This window comes from Nicotiana tabacum, chromosome 19 (assembly GCF_000715075.1).
Source record: "Nicotiana tabacum cultivar K326 chromosome 19, ASM71507v2, whole genome shotgun sequence".
NCBI classification, from domain to species: domain Eukaryota; kingdom Viridiplantae; phylum Streptophyta; class Magnoliopsida; order Solanales; family Solanaceae; genus Nicotiana; species Nicotiana tabacum.
The window spans coordinates 37,548,423-37,560,646 of NC_134098.1; the positions used below are offsets into that span (position 1 = coordinate 37,548,423).

General features: G+C 40.0%; 1 protein-coding gene across 3 annotated transcripts in view; it reads right to left on the reverse strand.

Annotated features, from left to right (window-relative positions):
• LOC107781699 (uncharacterized) overlaps nt 1–12,224 on the reverse strand; it is a 39,563-nt gene that overhangs the window by 12,282 nt on the left and 15,057 nt on the right. For all 3 annotated transcript variants that reach the window (XM_075239846.1, XM_075239845.1, XM_075239847.1), the window contains exons 11-16: nt 5,567–5,653; nt 4,984–5,103; nt 4,783–4,911; nt 4,566–4,663; nt 4,154–4,277; nt 2,730–2,837 (exon numbers count right to left, since the gene is read on the reverse strand). In XM_075239846.1, coding sequence (XP_075095947.1) covers nt 2,730–2,837; nt 4,154–4,277; nt 4,566–4,663; nt 4,783–4,911; nt 4,984–5,103; nt 5,567–5,653 — 666 coding nt within the window. The remainder of the gene's footprint in view (nt 1–2,729; nt 2,838–4,153; nt 4,278–4,565; nt 4,664–4,782; nt 4,912–4,983; nt 5,104–5,566; nt 5,654–12,224) is intronic.

Sequence of the window (12,224 nt, forward strand, 5' to 3'; positions counted from 1 at the left end):
ATGTTGGTTGTAAGTGCTTGGAGGAGTAGTGGGGACGTGAGTGGTATGTGGACGTGGACGGCGAACTGCATTAGGGAGGCGCGAGAGAGGTGTTAGGGGTCTCTAAAGGTTACGCCGGCAGCCACAAAGGGGACTGGTGGTGGAATGAGGAAGTCCAAAGGAAAGTAGAAGCTAAGAAAGCGGCATATTTGAAGCTTGTAGAGAGCACGGACGAGGAGGAGAAGATGACCAACAAAGAAGGGTATAAGAAGACAAAGAAGGAGGCGAAGCTAGCGGTCACGGAGGCTAAGACTGCAGCGTTTGCTCGTTTGTATGAAGAACTGAGGGACAAAGGCAGGGACAAAAAGTTGTTTCGGCTGGCCAAGGTGAGAGAAAGGAAGGCTCGTGATCTGGACCAAGTGAGGTGCATCAAAGACAAGGAAGGCAGAGTTTTAATGGAAGAGGCACAGATCAAGCGAAGGTGGCAGACTTACTTCCATGAACTCTTGAATGAAGAGGGGGATAGGAACATTGTGCTGGGCGATTTGAAGCACTCCGAGAGTCATCGTGATTTTAGGTATTGTAGGCGCTTTAGTTTGAAGGAGGTCGCGGGGGTTGTGCATAAGATGAGCAGGACAAGAGCGACCGGACCAGATGAGATTCCGATTGAATTCTGGAGGTATGCGGGTAGGGTTGTCTTGGAGTGGCTGACTGGGCTATTCAACATTATTTTTAGGACGAAAAAGATGCCCGAGGAGTGGAGGTGGAGTACGATGATCCCGTTGTACAAGAACAAAGGTGATATCCAAAATTATAACAACTATAGGGGTATCAAGTTGCTTAGTCATACTATGAAAGTTTGGGAGAGGGTGGTGGAAGCGAGGGTTAGGAGGACTGTGTTTATTTCCGAGAACCAGTTCGGTTTCATGGCGGGACGTTCAACTACAGAAGCCATCCATCTTGTTAGGAGGTTAGTGGAACAGTACAGGGATAGGAAAAAGAATTTGCATATGGTGTTTATTGACCTAGAGAAAGTGTACGACAAGGTCCCGGGGAGGTCCTTTGGAGATGCTTGGAGGCTAATGGTGTTCCTGTAGCATACATTAGAGTGATTAAGGACATGTATGATAGAGCTAAGACTCGGGTGAGGACAGTGGGAGGTTACACCAAGGATCTGCGCTCAGCCCGTTCTTATTTGTTTTGGCGATGGATGCACTGACACGTCATATTCAAGGAGAGGTGTCATGGTGTATGTTATTCGCTGACGATATAGTACGGATTGATGACACGTGAGGCGGTGTGAACGAGAAGTTACAGGTTTGGAGACAAACCTTAGAGAGTAAAGGTTTCGAGTGCAAGTTCAGTGTCGTGACGGGGGGAGAGGATATAGACGTAAGGCTTGACTCGCAAGTCATCCCCAAAAGAGGTAGTTTCAAGTATCTTGGGTCAATTATCCAAGGGAACTGGAAATTGACGAGGATGTCACACACCGTATAGGGGCGGGGTGAATGAAATGGAGGTTAGCATCCGACGTCCTGTGTGATGAGAATGTAGCACCAAAACTTAAAGGTCAATTCTACAAGGCGATGGTTAGACCGATTATGTTGTACAGGGCAGAGTGCTGGCCAGTCAAGAGCTCCCATATCCAGAAGATGAACGTAGCTGAGATGAGGATGTTGCGATAGATGTGCGGGCACACTAGGTTGGATAGGATTAGGAATGAGAATATTCGGGAGAAGGTAGGTGTGGCCCCAATGGAGGATAAGATGCGAGAAGTGAGGCTTAGATGGTTCGGGCATGTGAGAAGGAGAAGCTTAGATGCCCCAGTGAGGAGGTGTGAATGTTTGGCTCTGGCGGGTATTAGAAGAGGTAGAGGGCTGCCTAAGAAGTATTGGGGAAAGGTGATCAGGCAGGACATGGCGCGACTTCAACTTACCAAGGACATGACCCTTGATAAGAGGGTATGGAGGTCGAGGATTACGGTAGAAGGGTATTAGGTCGTAGTGTGTTTCTCTGGTCCGTTCCGGGTTTATTAGGGCTAGTCTACTAGTACCTTGTCGTTGTTCTTAGAGTGCTAGTATTAGGGTTGCTTTCGTAATATCTCCTGCTTCGGTTTTCTAGTACCTTGTCGTTGTTACTGCTTGTTGCTATTGCTATTGCTATTGCTTTCTTCCATCTATTTTGTCTGGTTCATACATTGTTGGTATCATTTTCCTGGCCTTGTTGTTGATATTTGCTTGTTTCTATCCTTCCTCTCGAGCCGAGGGTCTTTCGGAAACTCTCTACCTTCCCAGAGTAGGGGTAAGGTCTGCGGCTCTGCGTACATGTTACCCTCCCCAGACCCCACTTGTGCGATCCCACTAGGTTAGTTGTAGTTGTTGTTGTATTCTCTGACAGTAACATGAATGCAAGAATATGAGGAAGAACACAGTGGATCAATGGCTGGAAACTAAGGGTAAACACATAATCAAGGGCAGACAAAAGGCAACAGTAATGAAAGAGACCATTGAATAGGAAGGCTAGGCATGCATGATTAAGTAGCGGCAAAAATTTACATCACTCGCTGACTTAAACCTGATGAAGGACAGAGTAACAAGTCAAAAGGCCTTGGGCATGGATTCCAGAACAGAATAACAAGTCAAAAGGCCTTGGGCATTTAACAAATTCCAGAAAACAAAAGAACGGAAAGAAAAGGAAACGACAAACAAATAGAAAAAACTAAAAGATTGAAAAAGTTCTAATTAGCTTACAGCTGCTTGGGATGCATAGGTACGATGATCCTCGTAAACCACTTTGACTGAAGGGATGTTGATTACCGGTAACTGAAGCTTTGGAACCTCATATGTTCTGCCTGTTTGCTTCAGAATATTACAAAATAAAAGAATAAACAAGGACAACTTAGCTTTCGGATCAAGAATGATAATGACTAAAAATAGGCAACACAACTAGATGAGAGAAAAAAACCAATCTCAACAAAACTAGATGAGAGAAAAAACAGAACATATGTTAACTCTTGTAAAGCAACCAGTGTATGTTTCACACACTTGTCGACTAATCCATAAATAATTCAAATTAAACAGAAATGGCTGTTACAAACCAAGATTAACTGAAGTCAAAATCTAAATAGAGGTATGAATTTATATTGAGAGAACTATTCCACATGTCAAATTTTTTTCTCGGTATACCTGAGAAAGAAAAACTCGACATTGTGGATGCTTATCTAGTCTAGATAATTAAAAACAAAAGTCAAGAAAATTGTCTCTGGCAATGCTGAAGCTAATAAATACTAGCACACCAAATTATCTTCGGCAATCTTTAGCAATTACCATTTTTTAAAGCCAATAGTGGGCTAAATTAAACTGCTCAGTTTAAATCTAGAAGCATCGCATCCTGCAATCAAGGAATCTTTTTTCCTTCTGGTCTGTGAATTACTATATAAAGTCACTAGCATCTAACTTCCATTGGATGTGTTAAATTGAAATTTCATCTGAATTCTGTTTCTAAGTCCTGATTGTTCAAAAGATTAGAGTCGGTACATGGTAATTTATAGCCTGTTTGGCCAAGCTGCAAAAATCAGCTTATTTTGAGAAGTACTTTTTCTCAAAAGTGCTTTTCTCAAAAGTACTTTTGCTGAGAAGCAGCTTGTGTTTGGCTAATCAACTTGAAAAGCACTTCTGAGCAACATTTAGTATTTGGCCAAGCTTTTAAAAAGTGCTTCTATGTGTATTTTTCTCAAAAGTGATTTTCAAAAAAGTGCTTTTGAAGAGAAGCTACTTTTTTTTGCTTCTCTAAAACTGCTTCTGCTTCTACTCAAAAGCACTTTTTTTTCTTCTAAAAGCTTGGCCAAACACTACAACTTTGAAAAAAAGCACATTTTTTGAAAAGTGCTTTTGGCTTTGGAGAAGCTTGGCCAAACAGGCTATTAATCTCCGCAAGGAAAGTAAGCAACCAGTACACCTGTAAATCCAGAACTCCATGACCTTTTAACTGGTGATCTAATGATCTGTGATATATAACCAGTTTGACTGTAGAGAATAATATTTATCAACAAATGCACTAACAACATTGTTTTGAAGTTGATAATCTTTCCAGGAACCAACCAGGTGGGGAGTTCATCGGTAAGACAGAGGCTGTAAGAAACAGGAGAATATCAGGACGCAAAACTAATGCTTACCTGAATTATCTGAAAGAAATCCTTTAGGAATAACTCCTGTGTCGTCTTAGATTGATGACCACAAGCTAGAACCTCCAACATATTTTTAACAGCAACATCACAGATCCCCAAGAAACCATACCACCTGAATAAAATGACAACCTTATTACATTGCCCCCTATTTCCCTAATGCTATTAACTATCTTTAACGATTGTAACAAGTAACAGCGGAGGGAGGAGATCTTTTGCTAGATTAGTACAAGGATATGCCATAACCAAAGGCAATTAGAGAGTTAGAGGAAGAAAGACATCAACAAGTAGCCATGGGGACAATGGTAACTATCAACTGCTTTTCTGAGCAGTTTGTCTGTAGACAGGACTATTACGATCTAGGTACGATTTTGCAAAAACAAGGAGGTTGTTAATAACTTACTTCCCTATGTGGAAATGAACATGGTCTCTAATGTGCCTCCATGTAGTTCCTTCAAAAACAGAAAGAGCGCCTTTGTATGTTCGAATTGCATGTTTTGTCTGATAATGGAGACAGAAGAAATAGTTATACTCTAGATCACTGCAACTTTTTGAAAATGGTAACAAGAAGATCACAGCATTTTAAGCAGCTATATGCATGATTGGGTGAGAACAAATACCTGATCACATTTTTTATACAGGTCCCCAGAAAGAACAAGATGAAACCCGTACTTGCGCAACATGGGGGGAGTGGAAAACAAGTAACAATAGGATGCTTGCTCGAGCATTACTGCTGAATGGAGGGGTTCCTAAAGAATAAACCTCTTCAGAACAGGAAATAAAGATTGTCATCCACCAAAATGTCAAAAATTGGGCATTACCTCACCAGAGATACGGAAGTATACACTGGCAGCCTCCTTATACTGATCTCTGGCCTTCAACATCTCTACCCACCATAGACCACAACGTGTAGCATTTCTCTGACCCGATGATCCGATTTTCTGCAAAGAAATTATGTGTCATCGATCTACCAAAACCATACAAAACCTTAGATCATATTATACCAATCATATAAGGCCAATAATAAGCCAAAAAGTACAAAAGAAGCAGCAACAATAATAGAAAAACACTTGATCCATAATATCATTACCTAAATAAACTACAAAGAGGCCAATAAAACTTACTTTTGTCAGAAGTTGCTACGTCACTTAAAGAGCCTAACACGCAGACCTTATAAAAAATAGGTTTCTAAACAATTAGGGGCAGTGAATACTACCATTTTTTCCTTGATTTTCAAAAAATAACTTTTATACCCAGAAATATTAAAAATCGTTAAATACATTCTCTTCCTTTTTTCTTTTTTTCAGTGGTCGCTGGTGAAGAAACTAAAAAGACAACTGAAGTAAAAATGACAGACCAGAGTATAGTTGATATAACTGACACAGAAGAGGGATGCGTACATACTAAATATGTGGTAAATGCATTCTCCATGCAATATTCACCATCCTTTCTCGACTGATCCAACATGAAGTAGGTCAGTCCCATCATTTCCTGCAATATGAAAAGAATGAGAAGAAAAACGTTAAGGGCAAGATGCATCAAGAAAAGCTTGTAATCACAAAATTGGATTTGATATCTGTTTTAGGCAGTGTTATTGAAAGCCCTTGCATCATCCTTTAAAGTAATGCAAAGCGAGAGGTTACTGCTTCATGGGCGAAGCCAAGCGCTTTAAAAAAGTGTACGCTTCAAACAAGGACACCAAGTTGATCCTAACAAGAAAAGTTGATTCTTTGAATCTCAACTTTGAGGAATTGGATTAATATCAGCATTCTCGTAAACTGGATGTTAAAATTAGCTATTTTCTTTGCAATTTGATCATTATAATACTCTATCCGTACATTTTTGGTGTTTTTAAAATTTTCTGTAACTTGTGCGCTTCATTTCTCGCTTTTCGCTTCAAGCCCCATGGACCTTGTTGCTTTTTTTGTGCTTCTTGCCTCTAAAAACATGGTTGTAGGTGAGAACACAATGGAAAGGTTATAAAACCAAACAAAGCATTAAACAGAAATCTATCATGCATGCCCTTCCTATTATTCCAGTTGATTATAGATGTATGTACATCTATATCTATATTATATTAAAAGTAAGAATCCCTAAATTAAAAGGGTTAAATTACTTTAATGCCCTTCTTAAATCTAAAACTACCCTACTTAAAAAAAGAAACTAACTCTTGAAAAAGGGAAAACAAAATAACGCATGCAGAAGAGTTGCCACTGTTTCAAACCCCACAGCAGCAATACTTAATTAGGCGACAAGCTTTGGCAATATCAATTTATTCACAAGGAAGACAAACATGGCTTCTTTCTTCTACACTCTTTTTTCGATCAATGCTTCATCGCTTTTCATCATTGTGCGTCCACAAAGAAATTCCGCGTTGCCAATTCACTCAGTAAGCCAATCTCTTATCTTTGTACAGCTTCTATAAAATAAATGTTAATCGAATTTCTGTACAGCTTCTATAAAATATTATTTTTATTCGACAACATTTCTTTATATGTACGCCGTGGTAAAAAAGGAAGCTATGGTTTCTTAAAGACAAAGCAGAAACTTTAAGACGTGAAACATTTGCAACCGTAGTCGACATTGCACATACACATTTAAAGTGTGTTTTTGAAGTATCTAAAAATAAAGAAACAGTCAAGTTGAATATTTGATATATTAGAAGAACTATTGTCGTTCGAACAATACTTTTGTTGAATTGAGGTTTATGTTCAACACAATATTAACAACATATATACAACACATAATGGTAAAACAAAAAATGAATTTAAACAAGTGAAAAAGATAAAACAAGTGAGAAAGAAAGGAGAGAGGACACTATGTTGAAGACAAGCATGACTCCAAAGAGGAACAAAGGTAGTCTGGAAGTTCAAAATTTGGTCTTTCACATGAATATTCCAGAGTCTAGCTCGAAGAACAGGGGGAAATCCGTATGCGGCAGTTATCAATGAAGATTAATATTATTTCATGGAATGTTAGGGTATTGAATCGTAGGGATAAAAGAAGAGTTGTTAAATTGCTAATTGAGAAGTGGATGGCAGATATATATTGTTTACAAGAATCCAAGCTGGAAGGGGATGTACAGGGATTTGTGAAACAACTATGGTCAAATAGATGGGTTAAATTTGGGTGTTTGGAGGCCAATGGGAATAGGGGAGGAATTCTAGTGATATGGGATAGTAGCAGGGGCGAAGCTATGTTGGCCCAAGGGTGGTCGTCAACTGACCACCCTTCGCCGAAAAATTATACTATGTATAAGGTAAAATATTACTTGTTATTGATTAAAAATAGTCTTTGAACACCCTTGCATAGCCCACTGGCAAAGGGTGCCCCTTATTGAATTTCCTGGTTTCGCCACTGGATAATAGGGTATGGAGAGGGGAAATGATTAATGTAGGAAGCTACACGATTACTTACAAGTTTGATTCTGTGGTGCAAAATTTTTCATGGCATATGACTGGGGTATATGGGCCTCATTGCAGAATCGAGAGAAGGAATGTTTGGTGGGAACTAGCTTGCATCCAGAGGAGTCTGTGAAGGTCCATGGGTTATTTGTGGGGACTTTAATGTAACAAGATTCATGGAGCAAAGGAGGGATTGTTATAGAGTAACAAGAGCTATGAGGGATTTCACTAAGTTCATTGAGGACTTAGAACTCTATGATCCCCCACTTATAGGGGGAATCTTCACTTGGAGCAGGAGAGAAAATTCACGTACTTCCTCAAGGATTGACAGATCTTTGTTCTCTTGTGAGTGGGAAGATGAAAGTAGTTGAAATGAGGAAGTTGAGATGGATGTGTGGGCAAACTAGGAAAGACAAGATTAGGAACGAAGTTATTAGGGACATGATGGGAGTAGCCCCTGTGGAGGACAAGTTGCCGGAATCAAGGCTGAGATGGTTCGGGTATATGAAGAGACGAGACATAGCTGCCCTGGTTAGGAGGTGTGAGAGGTTGACCATGGCGGGTCTGAGGAAGGGCAGGGGTAGGCCAAAGAAGTACTGGGGTGAGGTGATTAGGCAGGACATATCATTGTTTCAGCTTACCGAGTACATGACCCTCGATAGACCAGTACTAGTACTATTTTTGTATTTTCTTATTCCTGGTTCATTATTATTACATGTTGTGTCATTCGCTTCCGCTACCCTATTACCTTATTGTTGCAATTGTTTGTTGCTTTATTTTCACTGTTTCTTGAGCCGGGGGTCTACCAGAAACAGCCTCCCTATCTTCATAAGGTAGGGGTAAGGTCTGCATACACATTACCCTCCCCAAACCCACTTGCAGTTGCACTGTGTTTGTTGTTGTTGTTCTAAGCGGGATGACTTTCAAAAATATCAAGCAATCTGTTCTTCCTAAGGTTGCCTCTGATCATACTCCTTTATCTCTACAATGTGGTGACTGGGAAAGCAATAAGTCCTATTTCAAGTTTGAAAATTGAGGGTTAGGGAAAGAGGGATTCAAAGACAAAATAACAGTTTGGTGGTCCTCCTTCAATAATCAGGGCAAACCTAACTTTATACTTGCCAGGAAACTCGGATTGCTTAAAGGCAAATTGAGAGATTGGAACATAGCACAAGGGGGCAATCTGGAGGTTATGAAAAATAATTGCTTGAACAAGATCCTAGAACTCGATTTAGCACAAGAAATCAGGGACCTTGACGAAGATGATTATTACAGAAGGCTGGTTTGCATATGGAACTGGAACACATTGCTAAAAACGAGGAGTCATCTTGGAGGCAAAAATCTAGAGTTCAATGGTTAAAGCGGGGAGATAAAAATACCAAATTTCTTCGGAGAGTGGCTAATGCTAACAGGAGGTTCAATACTATTGATAAGCTAATTATCAATGAGACTTTAGTTGGTGATATGAATGTGATTAACAGGGAGATTCTGGATTTCTACCCGCAGTTGTACACTGAGCCGGAAGGTTGGAGGCCTGATTTTGCATGCCAAGATTGCCCAAAAACTAATGACGAAGAGGAATGATGGCTACAAAGAGAATTTGATGAAAATGAAATCTTAGAGGGTCTCAAGGCTTGTGCACCAGACAAAGCACAGATGGGTATACCATGTGTTTCTTCATTCATTGTTGGGATGTGGTAAAAGCAAATTTGGTTAAAACTTTTCAAAATTTTCATTCTCAAGAATATTTTGAAAAAAGTTTCAATGCTACTTATGTAGCATTAATCCCTAAAAAAGTTGGAGCTGAGGAGTTGAAGGATTACAGACCTATAAGTCGTCATCTCAAAGGTTCTAACAGAGAGATTGAAGATGGTGATTCACAAGCTGGTAGATTCTCAACAAATAGCCTTTATCAAAAATAGACAGATTATGGATGCTACTTTGATTGCTAATGAGTGTGTTGATTCTAGAATCAACGGCAAAATTCCTGGGATTTTGTGTAAACTACAGATTGAAAGGGCTTATGACCATATTAACTGGATCACAGTTAGGTTCTCTATTCTAGTAAATGGATCTCTAGAGGGATTTTTTCATCAGGAAGAGGATTAAGTAAAGGTGACCCTTTGTCACCTTTCCTATTCATCATTGCAATGGAAGGTCTGAACGGTTTGATCATGAAGGCTAACCAGGAGGGATGGATAAAGGGTTTTAAGGTTTTAAACAATGTTAGCAGCAATCTGGAAATCACTCATTTGTTATAAGCTGATGATTCTCTAGTTTTTTGTGATGCTGATGAGGAACAAATCAGACACTTGAGGATGATTCTTTCTATCTTTGAAGCAATTTCAGGCTTGCATGTAAATTGGAGAAAGTCACAGATGCAAGATGCTTAAAGCCTTTCGAGCTGCTGTCGCTCATTCTTTCGTTGTTGCTAGCTTGCGGTCACTCGTCTCTTTGTTGCTAGACGAGGCTTTTCCTTCGCTCATGTCGCTTGCCGGTCGCTCGGTATTGTACCTTAACCTCAGTACACTTCACACCCACCCAATCGTGAGAAAATGACGATTCACTAAAAACTTCTCTTTTTGTTTTGACGTTGTCAACATCCCGAAAGAAAATTCAGGAAGTCAGGTTAAGACGTCGACTTTGACAGGGGAGATGAAAAAGAATTCCTGTCTTTAGAAGTAAATCCCACTAAACTAGACCCACCCGAAACAAAAATGAAGTCCCCAACATTCAGAGACTAGCTGGAGTTTTAGGTTGTGAGGTGGCAGTGTTACCAACCACTTACCTGGGTTTACCTTTAGGAGCAAAAAATAAATCTGGAGTGAGAGTGCTGGAGAGGTGTGAAAAGAAGCTTTCCAAGTGGAAAAGTAACTATCTATCATTAGGAGGAAGGGTCACCTTGGTGAATAATGTTTTAGATTCTCTTCCTACTTATATGATATATTTATTTCCTTTGCCAGTGAATATAGAAAAAAGACTTGATAAATTGAGGAGAAAGTTTATTTGGCAAGGAAATAAGGAGAAGAGGGGTTTTCATTTAGTGAATTGGAAGACCTTGACAAACAGCAAGAAGGATGGAGGATTGGGAATCAGAAATTTGATACATCACAACAAAGGTTTACTAATGAAATGGCTATTGAGATTTCCTGTGGAGGCACAAGCTCTTTGGAGACAGGTAATTAAGGAGAAGTATGGGGCAGACGGTCTCTGGTGTACAAGAGAAATTTCTACCAGTTATGGGGTAAGTGTTTGGAAATTTATAAGATCTTTATGGCCAGCTTTGAAAAGCAATGTCAGCATAAAAGTGGTAATGGTGTCAAGGCTATTTTTTTGGAATGATGACTGAATTGGAATGGTCCTCTCAAAGACAGTTTTCCAGATTAGATCAACTTAGTGTAACAGCCTCAAGCAACAGCGGCAGAGACCTGGAGTCAACAAGGGCGAAATTTTACCTTCAGAAGACTTCTAAATGACTGGGAAGTTACTAGAGTGACTGAACTTTTAAATCTTTTGGAAAGTTTCAAAGGCACTACAGAACAAGAGGAGAGTCTAGTGAGGGAAAGAAACAGCAGTGAAGTTTTCTCGGTGAAGTCAGCTTATAGGGTGCCAAACAGGTCTGGATTACATCATATTGGGCCTTGGCATTGGAAGAACATTTGGAAGGTGAACATCCCTTTCAAAGTGACATGTTTTTGCTGGCTAGTGGTTCAGGAGACTGTCTTGATACATGATAGTTTGGTGAAAAGAGGAATACAGTTATGCTCTAGATGCTTTATGTGCGGGAGAGATGGAAACAAACAGTCACTTGTTTCTACATTGCAGAGTAATCAGCAAGTTGTGGCAGTTATTTATGAGTTTGAAAGGATTAATCTGGGCAATGCCCAGGACAACTGCAGATATGCTAGCATGTTGAAATGATCCAGTCAACTTACCGAGGAACAAGACTTGGTGGAACATGATCCTGCATGTATTTGGTGGATAATTTGGAACGAGAGGAACTTAAGATGCTTTGAAGGTATAGTCAACTCTTAACAGAAGATCATTATGAGTTGTCTATTTTTGTTTTTGTTAGATAGTTATGTGTAAATAGTCATATGTAGTAGGAGCAGAATATGTCCTAATCTCATATGTAGTAGGAGTAGAATATGTATTATATATAGGGCTCATTGTATCATTATTAATAAAATAGATTTTTTTCCCGTGCATTCTCACATGGTATCAGAGCTTCAGTGACAAAATTATCGGTGTGCGTCATTCCAGCGACATCTGGGAAGAAAGATCTCATCGCCGTGCAACAAGTTCATCTTGTTCCCAGGGTTCATCACTGCTACAGTGGAACTGTGCATATACCAGTACCACCATCAGATCCAAAACCCTTGTGCGACCAAACCCCAGAAATCCAAGTCCCATCGGAACAGAAAAGTCAGTCACCGTGCGGCTTTCTAGTTGACGACTCAAGATTGATTTGCGTTATCTCCTCACCGGTAAGTGTTGTGCAAAAGCCAACACTACCATCTTGTTCGGAAAAGTCAGGCGACAAAACCCCAGTCAATCGGTCTGGCAGAAAGTCGTGTCGCCAGAACTAGGGTTCCGGTGAGCTACAATAACTTTTCCGGCGCGTGTGATCCATTCCGGCCGCTTTTTGACAAAATTTC